The sequence below is a fragment of the Crinia signifera genome, chromosome 11 (assembly GCF_055691185.1).
Source record: "Crinia signifera chromosome 11, ASM5569118v1, whole genome shotgun sequence".
Lineage (NCBI taxonomy): Eukaryota > Metazoa > Chordata > Amphibia > Anura > Myobatrachidae > Crinia > Crinia signifera.
In genome coordinates, this window is record NC_139227.1 from 111,752,433 (window position 1) to 111,773,881 (window position 21,449).

Consider the following 21,449-nt stretch of genomic DNA (forward strand, 5'->3'; position numbering starts at 1 on the left):
TATCCCATCTGGCCCCATTGATTTATCCACTTTCAGTTTTGAGAGTTCTGTCAGGACTTTCTCCAATGTAAATGTACTTGTTTCTCCCTCCTTTTTCTGACTATACTCGAAACTTAACTGTGGCCCCTTCCCCTCTCTTTCAGCAGTGAATACTGAGCAGAAATAATTATTAATATGATCTGCTATTACATTGTCCCCCTCAAGAAGACTTCCACTCTCTGTCTTTGGTCTTATTACTCCACTTTTTGTTTTTCTCCTTTCACTTATATACCTAAAAAAAGTTTTCCCCCCTTTACCCACTGACTGGGTCATTTTCTCCTCAGCCTGTGCTTTTGCACATCTGATTACCTTCTTAACCTCCTTCTGTCTAACAAGATACACCTCCTTGAGGACATTATTCTGCGTCTGCTTAAATTTCTTAAAGGCCAACCTTTTTGCTTTTACAATACTTGCTACTTCTTTCGCAAACCACACTGGCTTTCTTTTCCTTGTGTTTTTCCTAACTCTTTTGACACAAAGTTCTGTTGTGTCAAAGACAAGTTGATCATTTAACTGGGTGCATCTAGACAGTGACCAAGATGGGACAATGGCCAGCACTATGGTCAGCACACATCAGAAGACCGGGGCTGCAATATCGAGACATCAGAATGCCAAGCTGGGATTCTGACAGCCGGCATCCCATTTGGAAAGTATGGGGGTAAATATAAGAGTTTGGATGATGGGAAGGGGTTTGGGTTAGGCACAGAGAAGGGGGTTAGGACTAGGCTGTCAGGTGGGGGTAAGTTTAGGTGGCAAGGTACTGGGGTTATAATAATGCAGTAGTAAGGATGGTTAGGGTCAGGCTGCAGGGAAGGTATAGGATTAGGCTACTGGAAGGGAGGGGTAGGGGGATAGAGGGTTAGGTACCTTATGGTGTTTTGACTGCCAGCATCTTCAAGGCCGGGATATCGAGTGTATTCCACAGCAAGGATGTGTACGTCTATCCAGAGAAGTGGTGAACACATATTCAGGGAGTCTGTGGCTCTAGAACTTGGAAAACAGACCAGCAATGCAGGTGTTAATGGTTCCGAGACCCAGTGGGAAGATACACAGCAATTTTTCCCGACTGTTTCACTGCAGACAGAGTGACAAGAGCAAGCCTTAGTCCCGAGATGACAGAAGGAAGTCAGATTCTTATTAAATGTGTCAGCTTTGAGTGGCGCAGATGTAGAATCTCATATTCTGCACAGCGGTGCAGTGAAACATTGGTTAATGAAACCAGACAAGCTTTATAATAGTCATACACATACCAGCTGAGAGAACACTCCAGACGGCATGGAGAGTGGTCAAGTGCTTTCCCCAACTGTTGCCTGACATTCCCAATGTCAGCTACGAAAAGGCAGCATGGCCCTACCATTTGAAGGCTAGTGGGAGTGCACCAACATCTGATCAGTTCAAGTAATGAAAGGGTTGTCATTACCATATTGTTCCATACATAACACCACAGAAGCTCTGATACTGTCATCATCCTATATCACAAAAAGTCTAACACTGCTTCACACCTGTGACCAGTGGCGGGGGAGGTGGGGGTGGATCTTCAGAATGGTTCAAATTTCAAATAGGGGAGCCCCAACAACCGCCATTCCAAACTGACTCAGTTGCGGTTTCGACAGTTAGCCAACATTCTGATTGACCATTGATATACGATACATGCAACTTTTTAGTGATCTTCCCGACTGTTCCGTTATTTCCTGCACCTTAATGATTGCGTTACTGTTGTTTATTATGACGGGTACTAGTGATGTCCCCTATGGCTCTGTCATTGGGAGCAGACAATTTTTTACCGTCAGCAGGAACCGATCAATGAATGAGCCATCTGTGTATAAGGACTGCCCATGTGCATGTTTCTATATATCAGGCTGCCACTGTCAGTGTGGTATCAGTGACTCACCATTGATTTTAAAATAAAACTTGTGATAGATAATCCATGGCTGCAATACCATCGATGATCCTTGGCCATCCCTAGTCAGCACACATGACTTTTTCAAGCAGCAGGGCCCATGGGGTATGTCACTAACGATGACATATGCTGTAGAATGTAACATGTCACTTGGATCCACCATGGCTGACCCAGAATCGGCTACAGTTTATGCGCTTCCCGATGACAGGTCCTTCAGCAGCGATATCAGGCTGGGTACGCATTGTCTAAGGAGTATCCAGCATTAGACAACTTCTCTCTGACCCTTAGCCTTCCATCCTGAAGTGTTTGTCTCCTGGACTGTCCTGGAGAATAGGCAATAATGGGCTAGCATAGAGGCTTCCTACCTGCAGGGACCTTTTTGATTACCGAAGTGAGCATTATACCCCTTTCACATCGCACTTGTTAAACGGTATATTGCCATTTTTTTCCATTTTAAAACGTTTAAGGCTGCAGTGGGAAAGCGCCAGAGTTGATTTACCGGTTAAAGATAACCGGTATTTCAAAATGTTTAAAAAGCAGAGTCCTACACGTTTCAGAGCCGTTTTTTATGCAGTGAGAATGGCTCTGAAACGGTATTTAGTAAAAACAACAGATTACAGACCTGTGATAGGCTGTCCCCTGCATTCTGCCTTGAAACATGTTCAGGGGATTAAACGGGTTGACTGATGTGAATGGTACTTAAACGGTATTTAAAACGGTAATCTACTGCAATGTGAAGGCTCAGACCCGTTTTAAATACTATCTCAATATACCGTTTTTTAAAACGTTTTGGCAGTGTGAAAGTGGTATTAGAGTCAAGAGTCAAGTTGACTTGCAAAAATGGTTATTGGTACAGACAATTTGCTGACTTGTCTGAAGGCCCCCACACATTAGCAATGAATTTCCGCTATTTCCGACCACCTGATGGCCGGGTCGGGGAATTGGGAATATTAAACATGTTCAAAAATCTTCATTGACGGTTGAAAACGGTTGAATACGGTAAACTGAGGTTTGTAAAATAAATCCTTGCCACGATTCTCCTTAATGAATTGCCGATCATTGACCATTGATGGTCGGGTAAAAAGCGGTAGATCTATCCTTAAGCCCCTCCAATTGCAAACAGTAACAAATATGACCTCATGACATAGGAAGAAAGTACAGCTGGAAACGACTCGATTGTGGCCATTTTACAAGCTGTCAAATATGGCCACCCAAGTCTGTTGTACAACAAGCTCAGAGGGCGGAATGTACTAAGAGGAAAATGCAGTAAAACCCCTGTTTTACCGCATTTTCCTATGTATTAAAACCCCGCCACCTCGTTAACGCAGGGAAGGGTATCGCCACCTTTGGGTGGCGATACCCTCTAGAAGGCTATGGGCTTCTTTTCGCCGCCCGACGCCTCCGCCGCAAACCCGCCGACCCCCCTCCCTCTGGGTTACCTGGTCCAGGTCCTCCTGGACCCAGAAGGTAAGCCCTGCCTCCCCCTAGTAACGCAGCCGGACGTCCTTCCGGCTGCAGGGGGGAGGAGGAGGCACCGGGGCAAGGCGGCAGGGAGGTGATGTTAGTACATATGCGCTGGCATTGCGGCGGACAGCCGACGAAGGGCAGCTATGTATATTAATACATCCCGCCCTTAATGAGTGTATTCTGAATAACATAGTCTTGACACTCTAATAATCTGTCAGCGGCGTAGGTTAATCACACTATGGTCTACAGCTAAATCGATAAATTAAACATAAAGAAGGGGTGCATGCATGACCAGTATACCCCATACACTCAGTCCCAATGTCTATCTAAATATCTAAAAGTACAAAAATTGCTGGTGATCATTATGCCGTCATGATGATTCGCCTATTTTTTATGTGGAGGCCGGGAGCTGAAGCTTCATCTACCCCAGTCCTGTCCAAACTGCGGCCCTCCAGCTGTTGTGAAACTACCCATCCCAGCATGCCTTGCCATAGTTTTAGCATTCCCTAATTGCAAAACTGTGGCAGTGCATGATGGGACTTGTAGTTTCACAACAGCTGGAGGGCCATAGTTTGGACATGCCTGATCTACCTCATTGTAATCTGGTGGGAATGCTAATACATGAATAAACCGGTTTTTTTTTAAATCTATATATAAACGCGACAATCATCAAATATTAAAAACATAAATTTTTTGGTTGTTAACAATTATTTTAATGACGGAAGGAGCTCTCTAATCTGAGCTTTTATATATTTTCTAAATAGAATTCTCGGCATATTTATCGAGCGATTTGCTAACATATAAAGACTGCTACACATTAAAGCCAAACCCCCGCAACGTTGGGTGACGCCGTTGGTATCTGTATAAATTATGATTTCTGATGACATCACTGCATTGTTCTAAGGAATAATGCAATCTGGACTGTAAATGATTACACGTCGCATTGGAGATCTCTGACCTATATAAAAGTATGTCACGGAACCTCTCGTTACCTTACCCCTTATTCTCCCAAATACGTAAGCCCAGCCTAATTTGCATAATAAGAGGAGACCTTATTGACAAAATCATATCTGTAATTACAGCTGGTGAAAGCAAAAATCTGCGTCCTCTGCATATTAAATGTGCAGGGTAATCAGGATCCGAATGCCTGGCTGATTCAGTTGAACCCTAATCTTACTTAAAAACCCTCCAATAATTCTGGATTTGCTGCATAACATTAAAGGTGCAGTAAAATGGCTTCATTATATTTCGCATACAAGCCCCAGAACGACATGAAAAATCAGTGTAAGCTAAACCATTTTAACATGGGCATTAAGGATTAAAGTTATCTATTTTTAGCTTTGAAAAGTTGGTCTCCATGGTCACTGTAAATCCTTTTCATATCTGTCTGCGAATTTACTAACCACTATGTTTATGATCACGTTGTCCGTGGAAATCACCTTATCACAGTATGCTGTAGTACCGCGACCATCTGGAGTCTGCAGCTAATAAACAGAGAAGCGGCAGAATGCAGAAACATCCCCATTATTCTTCTGTCTGTTTTTTAAATGTATTTAATACACATTTATGCAGGACATGTATGAGAAAAGGCTTGTTCACGTCACTTATGACAGGGATCATTTGGGCCAGATGCACTAAGCTTCAAAAGTGATAAAATGGAGAGTGATAAACCACCAACCAATCAGCTCCTGCCTAACATTTTTCAAACACAGTCTGAGACATGGCAGGTAGGAGCTGATTGGCTGGCTGTTTATCACGCTCCATTTTATCACTTTTGAAGCTTAGTGCATCTGGCCCTTTTTGAGAAGTGAGTTGCTCACAGTCGTTGTATGGGGCCTGACCTGTTTGCTACGGAGTTTATAATCGCTTCCTAGCGAGTAGGTAAACGTTGTTCGGCCGAGCGTATGTCCCCCTGCCGATGCGAATCCCCACACTAGCATGTACGCTTACACATCCCCTCGCATGCGGCTGCGCGGAGGAAAAATTATTTCACGGGCAAAATGGGGGCGTTCGCTGACATCATGTGATGTCAGCTGACCACTCCAAGCAGGCATCGACACTCCTGCAATATCAGGGGTACGCCCAGCGGTTTTGTGTGTATGCCCATAAAATTATTGGTGGTCCCCTTCATCCGCCCCCTGCCCGCCCATCAATGAGCTAACCCCCCAGCGAGTGTGAAACTCACCAGAGGCGTTCACTCCCGGGCCTTGCACATGTGCATATTCGCACATACACAGAGCCCCACCACCAGGACGTGGGGGTGGCGAATTTGGACCTGAGCGATCAGGACTGAATCGCCCCACTGTGTAAAAGTGGAATAAACAGAGAAAAAAACAGGACTTAATTCACTAAAGCTACTAAAAATAAAAAGAGGTATAGCAACCAATCAGATTCTTTCTATCATCTTCTAGGATGCCATAAAGAAATGATAGACAGAATCTGATTGGTTCGATCGGTGACATCACCTCTTTAAATATTTAGAAGCTCCACCCCCCCCCCCCCGCCGCGATGCTGCCGCATATGTACTAACGTATGCGGCTGGCATCGCGGTGCGGTGACGGAGGCCCCCCGCGATACCTGTACACTGGTGTGCGGGGGGTCTCTGTCAACTCCCTGCCGCCACGCTCTCCCCTCATGCCGAGGACAGCTATGCATGCTGTCCCCGGCGCTTCCTCCTCCCCCTGCAGCCGGAAGGATGTCCGGCTGTCTCACTAGGGGGAGGCAGGGCTTACCTTCCGGGGTCCAGGAGGACCCTTCAGGAAGGTAAGCCAGAGGGGGGGTCGGCGAGGCGGCGGGTTTGCATCGGCGTCGGCGAAAAGAAGCCCATAGGCTTCTATAGGGTATCGCACCCAAAGGTGGCGATACCCTTCAGTGCGGTATCATTTTTGATACATTGGAAAATGCGGTATAACCGGGGTTTTACCGCATTTTCCATTTGATACATCTCGCCCATAATGAGTTTTGCAGCCGTATTTCTCAGAGGTAGAAGGTTCCAGTTCAGTGACGTAACTAGAAATTTTGCTCCCCCCTGCCAAACATTTATTACACTTTTTTTCCCCAGAAATGCTCGTTGCCAGGGGTTACATGGTTGTTCAGGTCTTTCTTTATTCATTGTTTCAGGTCATGTACCCATCGTCATGGTAACCCCGAAACATGCTGGATTGAACCTTTTGGAATATCTTTTTACACCTTTACAAACAAGACTCCTGATTGACACTTTCTTCCTGGATCTATATATCTACCCAGAATCTGTAACTTCCAGGTAGCGATACACTCTATCCAGTAGGACCTCTAGCATCTATCCATCTGTCCAGTAGGACCTCTAGCCTCTATCCATCTGTCCAGTAGGACCTCTAGCATCTATCCATCTGTCCAGTAGCACCTCTAGCCTCTATCCATCTGTCCAGTTGGACCTCTAGCATCTATCCATCTGTCCAGTTGGACCTCTAGCATCTATCCATCTGTCCATCAGGACCTCTAGCATCTATCCATCTGTCCAGTAGGACCTCTAGCATCTATCCATCTGTCCAGTAGGACCTCTAGCATCTATCCATCTGTCCAGTAGGACCTCTAGCATCTATCCATCTGTCCAGTAGGACCTCTAGCATCTATCCATCTGTCCAGTAGGAACTCTAGCATCTATCCATCTGTCCAGTAGGACCTCTAGCATCTATCCATCTGTCCAGTAGGACCTCTAGCATCTATCCATCTGTCCAGTAGGACCTCTAGCATCTATCCATCTGTCCAGTAGGACCTCTAGCATCTATCCATCTGTCCAGTTGGACCTCTAGCATCTATCCATCTGTCCAGTAGGACATCTATCCATCTGTCCAGTTGGACCTCTACCATCTATCCATCTGTCCAGTAGGACCTCTAGCATCTATCCATCTGTCCAGTTGGACCTCTAGCATCTGTCTCCTATAATGGGGCAGCAATTTTTGGAGGGACATTTTTGCAGATTACAGATGGCCAGACCCATTGACAGAGACCATGCGCCCCCACAGTGCTGGCTCCCCCATTCCACGCTTGGGCTGCAGTTCCATTGTTACTCCACTGTTCCAGCTATAGAATCGTTCAGGTGATTTTGCTCTTCTGCCATTATCATTCTGTCCTGTGGGCCTAATTCATGTTTGTACCATACTTTCCCACTCTCCTAAAATAGCCAGGGGGCCCTCAAAAATCAGGTGGAGCTATTAGTACCCCGGGAAAGTGGGCAAGTTTCCGGGATTCAGATGTTCTCTCCACACTCTCCCGCTACCTCTGCCAACCACTTACCAAGTAAACTGGGAGGATGATGACGTGATTCACACTGAACCGCGTCATCATAGCTACACCTCCTACTGTACAATGCTGGTAGCAGGGGTGGACGGGGGACGAATGAAAAGAGACCCCATGCAGTCATTGCAAACTAATTTGTGATCGCATACTTATTCACAGCCTATACGCAAATACAAGGAACATCGGTTCTAAGGGTTGGTTAATGGCTTCACAGACTGGTCACAGCAGTAACAATGCAGGTGCCATGTGCAGTGGCGTAGCTACACAGGGTGCAGGTGATGCAACTGCTGTGGGACCTGGGAGCTTGATGGGTCCAGAGAGCAGACAATCCCCTGCACCCTTTTGTGTTTTTTTTTTTCAGTTTGTTTTTAAAGCAGACCAGCAGTGTTGGTTTGGCGAATGAAGGGGCCTGCAGCAGAAGTGACACTACTAGGAGGAGGATCTCCAGCTGACCCAGCTATTGCCATTTTCTGATGGTGGTAGCTTTGCTTTCCCGATATTGGTAAACTGTGCAGCATCGCTTTGGCCATAGAAACCTAGGGAGGGATACGACTGCTGCAGGAAAAAAGGGAGTGCCGCAGGTACCGCTGTCCTCCTTGAAACATTCGGGTGATACTTCATATTTGCAGCTAACCCCCAAAAACACTTGTTGTGCGCACGCTCTGCCCAATGCATCTGAAGTAGGAAGTAGTTGCGCCTATGGAGGATCTTGAATGCAGAATAAATTCGAGTAGGAGTTTCTTGGTGACAACTGGACAGCGGGTATTAAGAAGCATAGAATGGCTGTGCCTGATAGGAGTGCTGTGGGCATGTAGCCTGGCTCCCGCATTTGTGTCAGCGTTAAGTCTTAATCCTGGTGTGCTAAAGGACCCCTGACTCCACAAGCATGTGACCTCCGGGGAAGGAGCAAAATGAAGAAATACGACACAAGTGGACCGATAGCTTCACTGGAATATTTTAGTATATAGACTGCCGCAGTTGGCTGCAAGTTCTTAAGTGGCTGCATCCAACTCAGCGTCATATGCAGGGAGGGATCATACAGCATGAGAAAAAGTACTTTCTCGCCGAAGGCGCGCATCAGCAGTGTCCCGGGTCCGGGGACCAGAAAGTTGGGAGGTATGTAAGGATGGCCATCGACCATCGATGATGCAAAATCATCAATGGTTCCTGGCCGATGTCGATTGTCTAATACTTTTGTCATCGATGGGGGAGAACCAGATAGTTTCCCTCCATCGATGGCATATGTACTTCCGGTCGGGGCCGGGGATGGTCGCACACACGCGAGCTCCCATCCACCGGAGCTTACATCCCCGGCCCCCAGAGAAACGTGGAGATGCAGACGGGGGAGGACGGAGGGGGAGATGGAAGGGGAGGACCTGGCGGCAGCTACCGTCTTCCGACGGCACGGTGACCACCACCCGGCCGGGGCGAGCGCACCGCCATGGCCCGGCATGAGGACCACCTCCTTGCAGGGGGATGCCTGGAGGAGCCGGAAGGGAATGCGGCACTGGACCCCGCCGACGAAGACACCCGCGGCACGGAGCTCGGCCCCCGGGATGACACCGGAGGCTCAGGAGGGAGGACCTGGCGGCATGACCTCTGAGACGGCCGCGACCCCCCTCATCGGCGCTCGGCTGACCCACCAATGAGAAGTGACCAGGCCGCAGGCCCCAGCTGCTGACCCCCAGCACCGTCGCCCCCCCACCCCACCAGGGAGGAGGTATGACCATTGACCAGACCATTGAGACTCAGGCCAGGGAGGGCCCAACTCCAGCCCTAGGCCCCACTGACTCCCTCAGGCCTCAGTGACTCTTTCTCCCCCCCCCCCCCCCCATGCTGGCTCTCCACGCTGGTTCTCCTACAGGAAGCTGGCGCCGCAAATGGCTGCCTAGGATCTGTGCACTCAACCATATGTAACCCCCTGTGCTTCCCCTGTGTGATAACTGTACTGTCTCTGCTATAACTGCGGTATCTTTGCTCTACTGTTACCACCCGGCTGCTGCAGCGACCAGTGGCGCCGCTGATGGCTGCCTAGGTGCTGTGCAGCTCGGCAGGTATGTGTTCCCTGTGTGATACTGTAATGTCCCTGCTTATATTGTCACCTACCTGGCTGCTGCAGCGACCAGTGGCGCCGCTGATGGCTGCCTAGGCGCTGTGCAGCTTGGTGGGTATATGTTCTCTGTGTGACACTGTACTGTCCCTGCTTATATTGTCACCTACCTGGCTGCTGCAGTGACCAGTGGCGCCGCTGATGGCTGCCTAGGCGCTGTGCAGCTTGGTGGGTATATGTTCTCTGTGTGACACTGTACTGTCCCTGCTTATATTGTCACCTACCTGGCTGCAGCAGTGACAAGTGGCGCCGCTGATGGCTGCCTAGGCGCTGTGCAGCTTGGCGGGTATGTGTTCTCTGTGCATACCTCCCAACTGTCACGATTTTAGAGGGACAGTCCCAATTTTCGGGTCCTGTCCCGCTGTCCCACCCGCGGCAGGCATTGTCCCGCTGCGGGGGGTGGCAGTTGGGAGACCCCCAATCTAGTAGAATAGACGCTGTGCGCATGCGCACAGCGTCTATTCTCGAATGAAAATGAGGTTGCTGCTAATTAGCATAAGCCGCGCCCTCATTTGCATACACCCCACCCCTTTTTTCGGGGTGTCCCTATTTCCTCCGGACAGAAGTTGGGAGGTATGTCTGTGTGATACTGTACTGTCCCTGCTTATACAGCTGTGCTACTCGGCGAGCATGTGTTGCCAGCATGAAATGTGTTAATGTAACCTATGTAATGCCTCCCCCCTTCATCCCTGCTTGATGCTGCACTGTATATATCCACAACAAATTCCGAGTGTGCGCAAGCACACCTGGCCAATAAAGTTGATTCTATTCTATTCTATAGCAAAACGATGTTTTGCTTCTTTTTTTTTATCAAAGTGTCGGGACACGGAGCATAGCCCCGCCCCCCGACTCCCACGAAGCCCCGCCCCGTGTTTTGATTGGCCCACTGGCCAGTCAATCAAAAACAATGGCTGACCATCGATATGTAAAAATATCGATGGTCATCCATTGCATAGTTTAGTACTATCGACGGCCAGTTGCAGAATTGCCATCGATGGCAACCATCGATGGCAATGGCAACGATGGCTATCCCTAAAATACAGTGGCGGCCATGGGTTGCCATGGAAACGCCGCCAGTACCATAGAGGCGACTCTTCGCGCCTCACCGGCCCGACTTCCGCGTCTCTATGGCGCTGGATGTCTGGAGGGCGCGTCACGGGGAGGCGGGTCCCCTGTAAATGGCGGCAGCGCCAGCGTCTAATCAGAATAACACGGGGATGCCGAGCAAGAAGCCACAAGGGAAAGTACGTGAAGGGACTACGGCGGCCCGCTCGTGACATTACGGCCCTGGGGATAGGGGGAAGCCGCCGCTGCACCGCTTGCGTCAGGGAGATGCCGGCGTCGTGTGGTCTCTGTAACCCGGGCCTGGCCCTGGCTTGTCCCCGGTGATAGCGGGGGAGTAACACGGCAGAGCCGGACTGTGGGGTGTCACTGAGCTGCCCCATGTGGGCGGGGTGGGGTGTCTGGTGTTCCTGGGCTGGGAGGCAGCAATGCTGACCACTGCGGCGACTGTGCTGTGCAATGCTGTGGGCTGACAATGCTGTGAGGGAGACTTACTGAGCTGCTGTGAGTTCCCGTTCCCAGTTCCACCATTCCCTTAATGCATTACGGCTGGGCATCGCATTGCTATGGGCTTCAACCATCGATGTTTGTTTTTTTCTTCTGATGTGTTTTTACCATTCGATGGCAGCATTCTGATGTTTGCTGGCATCGAACGATTTGATGGTGATGTGATGGTTCCATCCGCAGCCAGCCACACTGCCGATGTTTTAAATCATGGTTGGTTTATTTTTTTTGGTTCTTGTTTAGTTTCTCGGCGGCACCATGGCCGCCTGCTACTTCCGGGTTCGGCGCTCGGCAAACTTTCTAAAATAAAGTCCATGCCAACGTGCATAGTTCATACCCCAACTATCCATGTTTGGCATGGAGTTGATTTTAGATAGCGTGGCGAGCCACCGAGCCCATAGCGTGGGCGAGCCCCGCGAGGGGACACAGACGCTGCCGCCGTGAAACTAAACGAGTACCATTTTTTCCTGTTATACTGAGGCGATGTCGTTACCATTGCATCAAAAGATTGATGATGGATGCCCAGCCGTCGTCTGACACCTACGTTACGCAGCTGAGTGTTGGTATGACTGAGGGTATCGTTCGTGAGAGCCATGCCGCAGAATTATATCCGCTAGAAGTGTAGTGAATGTTACTGATTGCAGTCCTCCAGTACCATCAACAGCTCATTGCTTGTTTGTGGATTACTTTAATTGTGCGCAGGTGAAGGACCCCATCAGCAAACCTGTCAGACTGAGGAGATAATTCAGTGATTTGCAGATCTGCCAATCTTGTACCCCTTTCCGAGGGTAATGACGTGTCATCATCCCAGGTCTGATGCTTTCACATTAAACCAGTTTCACCCATTATACAGAGGGTGACCCGGGTTTAACTCTTCTTATAACCCGGGTTGTATTGACAGGTTTGTCGACCTAAGTTAAGTTTTGGTGGTTTCACACCTCAGATCAACCAGACAGCAACCAGGCCAAAACCCGGGTTCGAGGTGCGTTGTGAGCAGGGTATTAAATGGCTTACTAGAAATAGTCTGCTGATAGTTGCCACCCACTAACTATCTACAGCCCCAATTGATCTTTGAAATCCGACATGTTGTGCAACCTGACTTACCAATCCACTTTTTCGTTGTAATCTGTGAACCCCGTACAGTGCAGATTTACTAATACCCCTTTCACACCGCACTCTCAACCCGGGTTATTGCTGAGTCGTTACATCGCCAACCTGGGTCATGGTGCGGTGTGAAAGCGCCACCCCGGGTGTAGCAACCAAGGTCATGACCAGGGTTGAACACGGCTCTGACCTGGGTCACGGTCCTGTGTGAACGGGCAACCCGGGTTAGTTCAGTATGGAGGAGGCAGCGCTGTCGGCTCCAAGTTCTGCCTTTTTCCCAGCCCTGCGATGATGTGCCCCGCCCCTGTGTGACATCACCAACCCGGGGGTGAAGCTTTCAGTCCGCAAATGCCGGGTCACTCCTGGGATGGACCCATGTCCTAATCCTGGGTACAACCGAACATTTTCAGTCTGAAAAGGGTGGAATCCTCTGTAAATCTCTGAATTGCCCTGATTTCATTGCCGATGTATGGGTCAGGAATTATTCCACCTGCTTACACAGAAAGAAATCCTCAAAACACAGCCTGTTGTAAAAACTTGTAGGTTTACGGTGAGAAGTGGTTCTCAACCTTGGTCCTCAAGTACCCCCAACAGTGCACGTTTTCCAGGTCACCCGGCAGGTGCACAGGTGCACTTTTATATTCACTGACACATTTTAAAAGGTCACAGGTGGAGCTATTTATTTTTACTTGTGATTCTGTGTGGAGACATGGAAAACCTGCACTGTTGGGGGTACTTGTGGACCGAGGTTGAGAACCACTGATCTAAAGTATCACAAGTTCCATGGGCAGCTTGTCTTACCATCTAGTAAAATGGCAGTACAGGTACACCTCAGTACGGGTCCAGTTGGACCAAGTTATGGCACCCACGCATTAAACAGATTAAGGGATGTCGTGTGTGGGTTTACGGAGGAAATGTTTTGTATCGTTGTACAATGAAAGTATCTTGTATTTTGTTCAGGGGCGTGCTGCCAAAGCCTTAAAGTCGTTGCAGTTTGCGAACCCAGGGCGGCAAACGGAATTCACGCCAGAAACTAGCACAAGAGAGAAGAGGAGGCTGACAAAGGCAGCTGGATCTGACAGGTCTGTGTTTGCTTCTCTGTCTAGGGAATTCAGTTGTCTTCACCACCCGCAGCAGTATTGTTTGCCTGGCAGCAGCTATTCAATTGTTTCTGCTGGCGGGCAACATGAATCCTGTGTGCAGCCTCCTGAGGTAGGCAGCAGAAATTTGAGAAATGGGATAGCTTTACGTAGTGTTCACTCTAGTGGGGGCAGCGCAAGGGGGCAGCAGTGTTCACTCTAGTGGGGGCAGACAAGGCCCGCCGATGTCCCAGTTGTGGGCGGTCCAGGGCCGCGACATCATGAAAAGGGAAGGGCCCAGTCGGTGTCATCACTAAAGGGGGGCGGGCCCGGCCACCGCTGTTACTAGATGGGGCAGGCCCGGTCCTGCCGAAGTTGCTGTGCTGCCGGGGAAGCGCTGGGCATCTCCGTCTACGGCGGCGTTGGGCTTCCCTGGGGACAAGTCAGGGCAGGCACCAGGCTCTTTTAGCGTGGCGCTGCTAGAGGGGCAGCGTGCATTTTGCCCTTTAAAAATCGGGGAGGGCGCAGCGCCACTCTAAAGCAGCCTAGCGGGAACACTAGCTTTATGTGCCTAAACCTGGTCGATTTGGGCGATAAAGAAAAAAGTGGCTAAACCTAAATCCGTTTAGAAGCGGAACAAGGTGTGATCATTAGGGGGCTAAAAAGAGGAGCGCGCACCTGGCAATTTATCTCCGGTGCACACTACAATTGCTGGCAATATGGTCGCTCAGCGACCATATTGCCAGCAATTTTGGCCCTTGTGTACGCACCTTGACTCTGTGTGTGGTTGTGTTTTTTTACTAGTTCTGAATCAATTCCATGTTGAAAGGTAAGTGTTCTTTTTTTGAAATAGCCAAGTTGCTTTATTCCCATGTTCTCCTAATTTATTTGGCAAAACATTTAACTACCAGTTGCTGCCAACGCTGCACATACATCATATGATGTTCTGTTTGGGTATAACAGTGGATCCTCAAGGACCCCAATAGTGCTCATTTTCCATTCCACCTGGCAGGTGCACTCGTTATTCACTGACACATTTTAAGTTAATTTCACCTGTGATTCTGTGTGGAGACCTAGAAAACGTGCGCTGTTGGGTGTCTCCGAGGCTGAGAACCACTGGTGCAGAACAAGTCTCCGGTACTGTAATTTTGTCATGGGCAATGAACAACATTCCAGACACAGAAGTGCATACGTTTTAGGCTGTTTGGCTCAAACAATAATCGACATTTCTGATCTGATTATATAGCTTCTATAGGTTCTCAAATTCTGTCCTCGGGACCCCACACAGTGCATGTTTTCCAGGTCAGCCAACAGGTGAACTTATTACTGACTGACACATTTTTAAAGATCCACAGGTGGAGCTAATTTATTTCACTTGATTCTGCGAGGAGACCTGGAAAACATGCACTGTGTGGGGTCCTGAGGACCAAGGTTGTGAACCTGTGCTACAGATTATAAATCTGCACGACGTGTTTTGGGCACACATGTCTTTCACAGGTACCGTATGTTGTGCAAAACACGTCACCTATTTATATATCCCATCCCATGGCTGGAATTGAGCACACCATTGTCGTATTAAAATTTCTTACCTGCACATGTGATTCAATGACACACACCAGGTACAGCAGAATGGGGGTGGTTCCGTGCTTGCTTGAGACTATAATAGTACCACCTATGGCAATCTGTTCCACCCTGCACCTTCCTAGTGCTGTGTAATAGTACCACCTATGGCAAGCTGTTCTGTTACACCCTGCACCTTCCTAGTGCTGTATAATAGTACCACCTATGGCAAGCTGTTCTGTTCCACCCTGCACCTTCCTAGTGCTGTATAATAGTACCACCTATGGCAAGCTGTTCTGTTCCACCCTGCACCTTCCTAGTGCTGTATAATAGTACCACCTATGGCAAGCTGTTCTGTTACACCCTGCACCTTCCTAGTGCTGTATAATAGTACCACCTATGGCAAGCTGTTCTGTTACACCCTACACCTTCCTAGTGCTGTATAATAGTACCACCTATGGCAAGCTGTTCTGTTCCACTCTGCACCTTCCTAGTGCTGTATAATAGTACCACCTATGGCAAGCTGTTCTGTTACACCCTGCACCTTCCTAGTGCTGTAGAAGTTGAGTATTAGTGCAGAATACTTCACCTCTCTGAGGACTCCTTCACACGCATCCTGGTAAACTGGCAATGTGCATGAATAGGTTTTAGTAATGCATTTTTAATATTCTGTAACTAATACATTGTATTGTGCCTGTAACGTATGAGAAATGGGTTGGGCAGCATCATTTTTCAGCACAAGAGAATGAGCACATTCGTCATCCTATTTTATAATCCCGGATAGGTGTAAAACAGCCATAATTGTCGCTGAACAAATATTTATTGTAACCACAGTCTGTAAAGGTTCCTACAGGAAGCCGGATACTCTAGTTATAATTCAGACTTGGCTCACACTTTCAATTTGTACTAAATACATTGTTCACTGCAAATATAGTGTCTGAGCTACTGTAGTTTATTACCGAGCGTGTTTCATCGCACTCTATTGACTAGAACTGCCTCTCACTGCTGCCTTTTGTGTTTTGTCTACTGCACTTGTCAATACCTTGACCTTGTCTGGCAAAACTCTTTTGTTCCACTAGATGGCGATATGACACCAGGCATCCCTTATTGTCAGTGCCTAGGAGGCTTCCTACAATAACTTCACCCAATAATAGTTGAGTAGTATTTATGCTGGGGAGAAGTATTTATGCTGGGGAGTGCGGTGCAATTGCTGTCAACCACGTCTTGGGTTTAGGTGATTATCGGTAGTGTCATTTCTCTAGTCAAGTGGTAAATTGTAGGTATTGGTTAGTGACATTACACAGGTAAAGATTTGGCTTAGGCTTCTAAATTGGTAGCTTTCTTTTTCTATTTACCATGTATTGGTTTATAAATATTGTGGTAGGTGGTTATATTTAAGTATTCTTGGTTCCCAATAGTAAAGTGTTTAAACCTGACCTTGTGGGGTATGTTTTTATAAAAAGAGAGTCAATGTATGCACAGTTAACTGGGTACTTATACATAACAAGTATATTTGTAATGTATGGGTATATAACTAATAATGTCACTAGGTAGCACTGTACAGGGAGAACAATCCCCTGGGTTATTTATAAGCAGGTAGTAGGAACCAAATAATGGGGCTGCTGAGATGTAAAGTTCGACCCTTCGAGGTGGGTGTTGTCCTGGTGCCTGATTGTACCACAACAAACTCGATGAGTAGCAAATTCTGGCCAAGTAATAATGTGCCCTATTGGTGTGGCAGTTGGTATTACAGTTCAGGGAGAGACTTGTGGCGTGGCACAAGTGTCTGCATCAAGTGGCAGGAGACGGATATTGAATTATGCTCCATACACTAGGGAGGAGGAGGGGGGAGACCCCGTCTCTCCAGTCCCCACACTGTGCTGATGTACCAGCTCACCCCTGTGCGGAGTACGAAGCCATGGCCGGGGTCAGTGTTTGCAGTATCTCCCGGGATAAGTATGAAGGGGTAGACACAGTGCTCCAGTCTCCACATCCATACTGTGTGGCAGGAGCCAGATAGAGTATCCACGCGGGAGACAGAGCCACGGTTGGAGTCCCTTGTTACCTGAAGCCCCTGCTGAGGTGCAGAGAGATAGGCTGCCGTGTGGTAGATGAGACCGGGCACATGCACACAGACAGCTTGGGGAACCTGTGATGTCGGCGTAGCTAGTCTTAGTCAGTCACATGGTCTTCCCATCTAGCGGTCTGTCCAGAATCAGCCTCTGGCTACAAGGTCTAAGTGCCGGGTCACAGGGTGTCTCTTACAGGGTGGACTACCCGAAAATGTATGCCTGGGGAGAACACTGAACTGTAACTAAAATAATTATATAACATGCTGTAGGACTCAATTTGTGACCTACATATCTGTATTCCTTTTTGTAGCTGTTGGTAAAAAAAATGATTGGAACTAAAATCATGTAGAAGCTAAAGAGGGAATAAATGTGAACAGAGAAAAGATACAAATGAAACCATTGATCCTTCCACTGAATGGGTCCCACTAGTGGCAGAGGAGGTGACAGTTTTTAAAGAACAACTTCTTAACCAAACAAACTTTTTCTCCCCCCCCCCCCCCTGTACTAATGATCCGCTGTAACTGTACTGTTACATCGTGCACTTCATTTAGTTGGCCTCTTACCTTGGTAATACCACATTCTCACTGCCAGTGAGAACAAACCGGCTTTAATGCTAGAAAACTGACGCCAGACCCCAAATTACCGGGTGAAGCAGTTCTACCTGTAATTTGCCTTTTAACACTGGTGGGGGTTTTATTTTATTTTTTTACAGTGTGAATGGGGCAACCTGTGTCTCCAACCTGGGTAAAAAGCAGTGTTGGCGACCCGGGAATTATGACATGGGTTGAACTGTTCTCCTAGCAGTGAGAGCGGGGTATAAATGACAGCACTTCTTAGCGGGTACTGATGCTTCTTCCATTGACATTCAGTGTAACTTGTATAATTGTTTATTTTACAGACAAACCATACCGTCAAAGAACAAGGTCTACGATAATCACGGGATCCTCCTGGCCAATGGGATGGATCTCTGTGATTGCTTGGATGAAGAATGCATGGGCTGCTTCTATTCATGCAGAAAATGCGGCTCGAACAAGTGCGGCGTGGAATGCAGATGCGACCGTAAATGGCTTTATGAACAAATTGAGATAGAAGGCGGCATAACCATACGTAATAAACATGCCTGAAGCAGGGGGATCATTGGCGATGGAAATCACTTACTGACATCAGACCCTTAATCAATATCCACTGAAGACATCACTATTGTAGCAGCAGCGGTGCCTTCGGTTTGGCACAGAAGAGGATTTGCATCAGACCTCGCGCTTCTCTATTCAGAGTCCTGTGGATTCAAGTCATTCTGTTTTAGTTTAATTGGAGAAGCAGGTTTTCCACAGGACGTTATTCAAAGCAGATGTTCATACCTAAGATCTGCTTCTCGCAGTTGATACAGGATTCGTTTTTTACTTATCGGGAGATTTTATAGCAGAGCGTGGAAAACTTCGGTATTTTTTCAGTATGTAAAGATTTTGCGTTTCTCACTTTCAAAAGCCAAAGGTTGAATGCAGTTTGCTAGTTGTGAGTCCGGTTCTGTGTCATTCCCATCATCTCCCTCCCCCTCCACTCTATTTATACTTTGCCCCTCTGGTTGCAGGGGGACTTTATGTAGAGATAAAGTATACAGTCCAGATTTTTATGGGTTTATTTTTGGGCATTTAAAAAAAATAACATTTGCTGGCTTGGGCCTGTTCTGTGCAGAAGCAAAATAGCAGCGCATTATGTCCACCTGTACTTCAGATTGCAAATATAAAGGCGAGCCGTGTTTCAGTAGGGGTTTATGCCATAAAGTCTCGGGCCTTGGCATGGTTTTTGTTATAATTACAGATCTGGGTGAGAATCACCAAACGCAACTCCTGAAAACCTAAGATAATAAATATATATTTACACCACTGTACAAAGGCTAGTAAGAGGTCTGTTACATATGGGAATCATCCATGTCCCCAATAGCACAGACTATTTGATTCAGACTGTAGCCTCATATCACTAAAGGGGCAGATGTATTAAGCCTTAACCAGAGATAAATGCAAGGGTGATAAAAAGAGAGAACCGTCCAGCCAATCAGCTCCTAACTGCCATGTTAAAAGCTGTGTTTGAAAAAAGTCAGTAAGGAGCTGATTGGCTGCCGTTATTTCTTTATCAATTACTTTGTGGGGTAGCAGTCATTTTTTTTTATGGTGGCTGAACATTGTCCCTCACGTATTACCGTTAACGAACATGCACACTTCAATTGTCATGCCAACTGGCCGCCATTAATACGCAGTCATTGTGTTGCAATGTTAAGGACGATGCCCAGCCATGAAAGGGCACCAGCCTACTTAGGGACCAGTGTGGGCCCTAATGTATGAGTCTACCCGGGCTGCCTTCTCATGAACATGGGTGCAGCTCCCAGAACTGTGTACAGGTGATAGAGGCTGTTACACAAATATCTATATCCGTGAGAAACGACTTTTATACTTGGTAAAACAGTTGCCAGCCTTACCATTGTCTGTGTATGGCCGTTTCCCCTCTGTGTACATAATGAGTTCACTTCATCTGTTGCGGGTTATTGGAATAAAGCTAATTTGTTAAGGATGACTGTGAAAAATATGCTCAGGTATAATAAAAAATAAAATATTCCTTTTTATTGTGTTTGTCTTTGTGATTAACATTTTGTCTACCCTATTTTACGTTTTGAAGGCCATGACAGATTACGTCATATGTTTGTTTCATCACTGTCTACTATTGTAAAGTGCAACGGAATCTGCTGCGCTGTACAAGAAACTAATAAATCTGGAACTGTGGGGTAGATGTATGAATACAGTGATAAAGGAAGAGGTGAGTCAGAGGAAGTGGCTCATGGCAACCAATAAGCTGCTCTGCATAGTTTAATGTTATTATGCAAATTATGTATATTCAGTGCTGATTGGTTGCCAGTGGCCACTCCTCCTTTATCACTGCTTCATACATCTAACCCTGTGGTCTGAAATAGGTAAACCTCAGGTGTGTGCTACACAACGTGTATGTGTGAGACCAGTTTACTTGGTGCTGTACATTTTTGCCATATTTCATTGTGATATTTTACTAGTGCCAACTATAATTACCTTCATTTTACCTTACTCTGTGCCTTTTTGGTGTATCTTTGTAGCGTAAGGAATGAACTATTAAGATGGGGCACAAAGTATTCATGCAAAAGATGGTCATAGTAAATACAACCCTGCATTCCTTCAATACAGTAACACTGTGTAAATGATGGACACCTGCAGGATTTGGTTATACTTGTGTTCATCACTTAGTCCACCACCAGGGGGCAGCATTTGGTTACAAAGGAATGAGCAATGAAATATGAATGTGTACATTGTGCACAAACGAGGACATCAGTAGCTCCTGATGCTTTACATTTGTAATAACAATTCATATGTCACGGCAAGCTTAGGAACACTTTGCTTTTCCTGGCCCAGCGCTAGAAGTCAGACATAAACTAGTAATGTGATCCGCAGCTAGGAAGAGAATAACCTATTTATATATTTATTTATTAGCAGTTTCTTATATAGCGCACAGAATATCTGACCATTCACATCAGTCCCTGCCCCAGTGGAGCTTACAATCTATTTTCCCTACCACATATACACACAGACATTCTAGGGTTAATTTTGAGAGACAATTAACCTACCAGTATATTTTTGGATTGTGGGAGGAAACTGGAGTACCCGGAGGAAACCCACGCAAGTACGGGGAGAATATACAAACTCCGCACAGTTAGGGCCATGGTGGGTATTGAACCCATGACCTCAGTGCTGTGAGGCAGTAATGCTAACCATTACCCCATCCGTACTGCCCCGTATATATAACACATGGTGGGGATAGAACCCATGACCTCAGCGCTGTGAGGCAGTAATGCTAACCATTACACCGTCCGTACTGCCCCGTATATATAACACATGGTGGGAATAGAACCCATGACCTCAGCGCTGTGAGGCAGTAATATAACCATTACACTATCCGTACTGGCCCTAGGGAAGCCAATCCCGGAGCATTTTTTCAATCCCGGAATTCGGGATTGAAAAATGCCCAATCCCGGGATTCCCGGGATCCCGGGATCGGCTTCCCTAATTTAAAAAAACCCGCCCGGGCCGCCCCGCATATATACTTACATGGGCGGTGCGGCCGGGGAGCCGGGTGGCAGGGCAGCTGGGCGGCTGGTACGGGAGGGCGGCTGGGCGGCTGGTACGGGAGGAAGGGAGGGTGGGCGCAGCAGCAGCAGCTGGGAGGGCGGGAGGCATGCCGGGAGAGCGGGCGGACGT

The 21,449-nt window shown here is 47.5% G+C and overlaps 1 protein-coding gene across 1 annotated transcript; it reads left to right on the forward strand.

The window, feature by feature from the left end:
• Positions 1-10,881: 10,881 nt before the first annotated feature.
• Positions 10,882-19,797, forward strand: ARL14EP (ARF like GTPase 14 effector protein). Its single transcript, XM_083164244.1, has 3 exons — positions 10,882-11,038; positions 13,425-13,546; positions 18,074-19,797. The coding sequence occupies exons 1-3, from the start codon at positions 10,973-10,975 to the stop codon at positions 18,297-18,299; spliced, it is 414 nt and encodes a 137-aa protein (XP_083020370.1). The 5' UTR covers positions 10,882-10,972; the 3' UTR covers positions 18,300-19,797.
• Positions 19,798-21,449: the final 1,652 nt, after the last annotated feature.

What these genes read in the sequence shown, in the direction of transcription:
- ARL14EP (XM_083164244.1), top strand. Translation starts at nt 10,973, where the DNA reads ATGGCGGCAGCGCCAGCGTCTAATCAGAATAACACGGGGATGCCGAGC. An exon ending in GCAAGAAGCCACAAGGGAAA is followed by an intron (nt 11,039 to 13,424) that starts GTACGTGAAGGG and finishes TATTTTGTTCAG; the next exon opens with GGGCGTGCTGCCAAAGCCTT. An exon ending in AAGGCAGCTGGATCTGACAG is followed by an intron (nt 13,547 to 18,073) that starts GTCTGTGTTTGC and finishes TTTATTTTACAG; the next exon opens with ACAAACCATACCGTCAAAGA.